At 67.9% G+C, this 2,521-nt stretch overlaps 1 protein-coding gene across 1 annotated transcript in view; it reads right to left on the bottom strand.

Moving 5' to 3' along the window:
* The window catches only part of EMIHUDRAFT_249387 (hypothetical protein), a gene marked incomplete at both ends in the record, with an annotated part of 3,689 nt that extends 2,289 nt beyond the window's left edge, over window positions 1-1,400 (bottom strand). The window contains 2 exons of the mRNA XM_005760188.1: window positions 976-1,158; window positions 1,230-1,400. Coding sequence (XP_005760245.1) covers window positions 976-1,158; window positions 1,230-1,400 — 354 coding nt within the window. The remainder of the gene's footprint in view (window positions 1-975; window positions 1,159-1,229) is intronic.
* Window positions 1,401-2,521: the final 1,121 nt, after the last annotated feature.

Genomic DNA, 2,521 nt, shown 5'->3' with positions numbered 1-2,521 from the left:
GCCCCAGCTTTTTTTGGTTCGGGAGGGGGTTCTTCCCTTTGAAAAGGGTTGTGTTTGGGCCTGCGGGGAGGCCTCCGGATCCCCTGGGGGGCAGTTTCCCCCCCCCGGTCCCCCCCCTCACTTGCCGTCCCCCAATTCGCCAGAACCAACCTCGGAAAAATTTTCCCGGGGCTGGGGCCGGGCTGGCGACGGGCTGGCGGCGGGCTGGCCCCGACTGGCCAAGAAAAGTACCCCCCCCCCCCCCCCCCCGAATCGTCCACACCGCGGGATCACATCTCGGCTCGATCTCGGCTCGATCTCCCTCCACCTCGTCCAGGATCCACTGCGGGATGTCGCTCAGCCCGAGCACCTGCGCTCGCAACACCAGCGCCTCATGGCGCAGCAGGGACGGGCAGCCGAAGAAGAGGCCGCCGCACCCTCCCAGCCGGCCCCGCCCGCTCCTCCGCCCCCTCACCCACACCCGCACCCTCACCCGCACCGCCGCCAGCACGGCTGCCAGCGCCTCCGCCGCCAGCGCCTCCGCCGCCCGCGCCGTCGGAAGCCGCGGCGGCCTTTGCAGCGAGCGCGTGCACGGCGTCGAGGCCGCTGCTCATGGCGAGCGCCTGCGCGGGAGGCGTCTTGCGGGTGGTGGCTGGTCTCGCAGCTCCGTCGCAGCTCGCAGCTCTGTCTCGCGCTCCGTCTCTCGCAGCTCCGTCTCTCGCAGCTCCGTCTCTCAGCTCTGTCTCGCAGCTGTCCGCAGCTCTGTCTCGCAGCTCTGTCTCGTGTGCTGCTAGTGTCTTGCAGTGTGTCTTGCAGTGTGTCCCGCAGCGAGGAGGGCTTCTGTGGGGAGGTGCTATCTCTCGGCCATCTCGCGGCCATCTCTCGGCTGCCTCGCCTTTGTGGCGGGGTGCTATCTCTCGGCTGTCTCTCGGCTGCCGCCTTTGTAGCGAGGTGCCGCTCTTCCTCGGGGAGGCCTTCGAGCGCGGCGTAGGCCACCGCGTCCGCCGTCCGTGCCTCGAGCGTGTCCTCGCCGGCGAGCACCCCGGTCCACCACTCCGCCTCGGCGCCGAGCCGGCCGTCCTTGGCGAGGGCAATGATCAGCGACCCGTCCTCCACGCTCCACTCACACTCGTCCGTCAGCACGGGTCGCTGCAGCTCGCCGCGCAGGAGGTGCTGCCACTGGGGAGGCGGTGGGAGAGGCGGTCGGAGGGTGGCCTGTGAGCCGCAGGGACCGCGGCGTCTGCGGCCACCTCGTCGCCGCAGCTCCTGGCCGCCACGCTCACGCGGCTCCGATTGATCTCGACACGAAAGTCTCGGCCGCGACGAGAGCCGGCGTTGATGGCGATCGTCACTTCGCGGGCGGACTGACCCCACCTGTAGTGAGCGCCACTGCCGCCATTCTTGAGGGAGGGAGCGGCCATGCGGGAATTCGGTCCATACTAGGGCGAGTCTTTGGAGCGAGACCTCGAAAGAGCAACACAAGGGGTCCCTCGAGAGGGGTACCCTGGGTGGGCGGGCCCTCTACTCGCCGGGAGAAAAGAGAGGGGGTTGTGTTCTCTAGGCCCCTAAGGGCCCTACGCGCGGCGTGAGAGCTCGGAAGCGAGCTTTGCACGGCGATCGAGGATGGCGCGGGCACTTTTCTCCCTCTTCTCTAAGTACCGTGCGTGCGGTGTCCTCCGATGCAACTTGGATCCGCGGCGGGGCGACGATCTCCAGCGTCCGATCACGCGGTCGAGGAGGCGTAAGCGCCTCACCGCCGCCGTGTCGGAGGCGGGCAAGCCGGAGAGGCTCTTGCGCAGGGCGACGCGCAATGCGGAAAAAAGAATTTCGAGGCGCGCCGGGCGCAGAAAGAAAGAAAGAAAAAAGACAGCCCAAGGGAGGGATGGCGGATGGGGAGAGAGAGAGTGTTGTTCGGATGGGAGGACGGCACGCCGCCACCACACAGGGATTTTAAGGAGAGGTGTGTGGTGCTAGCCGTCGCCCACCCTAACCCTTGGGCGTCTGCTTCTTCCTATCTCTCCTCGCAGTCCCTCGCCAATTCTCGCTGCAACCTTCAAGCTTCATGCCACCTCGCGGTCGTCCCACTCTCGTCGTTCTCTCTCCTGTCGCTTCATCCTCTGTCGCGTCGCTCTCCTCTGCCTCGTTCTGCGACGGCGCCGCCGCCTGCCGCTCCCTTGCTCTCGCGGCTTCTCCCGCCTTTCGGCGCAACTCTGCCGCCCGGGCATATTTGTTTTGGCCCCTCCAGCCGGGCAAGCAAGCCGACTCAGCGATGCTGCTCCTCTCCGCCGCCGCCTCGCTTTCCTTCAGCTTAATCGCCGGTCCGTCCGTCCACACGCCTCTTGCAGCCACCAGCTGCCGGAGCGCTGCGGCACTGGCCACTGCGGACCCGCTCGCCGCCGCCAGACTCTCCACAGGCACCGACGGGAAGTTCCCTCCATGGCCCGAGTGGGAGCGTCCTCCGGCCGAGTACGAGGAGCTGGTTGCGACGTTTGTCGAAGGGGCGACGACGGTGCCGCTCGGCGCGTCGGCCGGCCAAGGCGTC

The sequence above is a fragment of the Emiliania huxleyi genome (assembly GCF_000372725.1).
Source record: "Emiliania huxleyi CCMP1516 unplaced genomic scaffold EMIHUscaffold_773, whole genome shotgun sequence".
Lineage (NCBI taxonomy): Eukaryota > Haptophyta > Isochrysidales > Noelaerhabdaceae > Emiliania > Emiliania huxleyi.
Note: the sequence above shows the minus strand (reverse complement) of the source record. Positions and strands in the feature narration are given on the sequence as shown.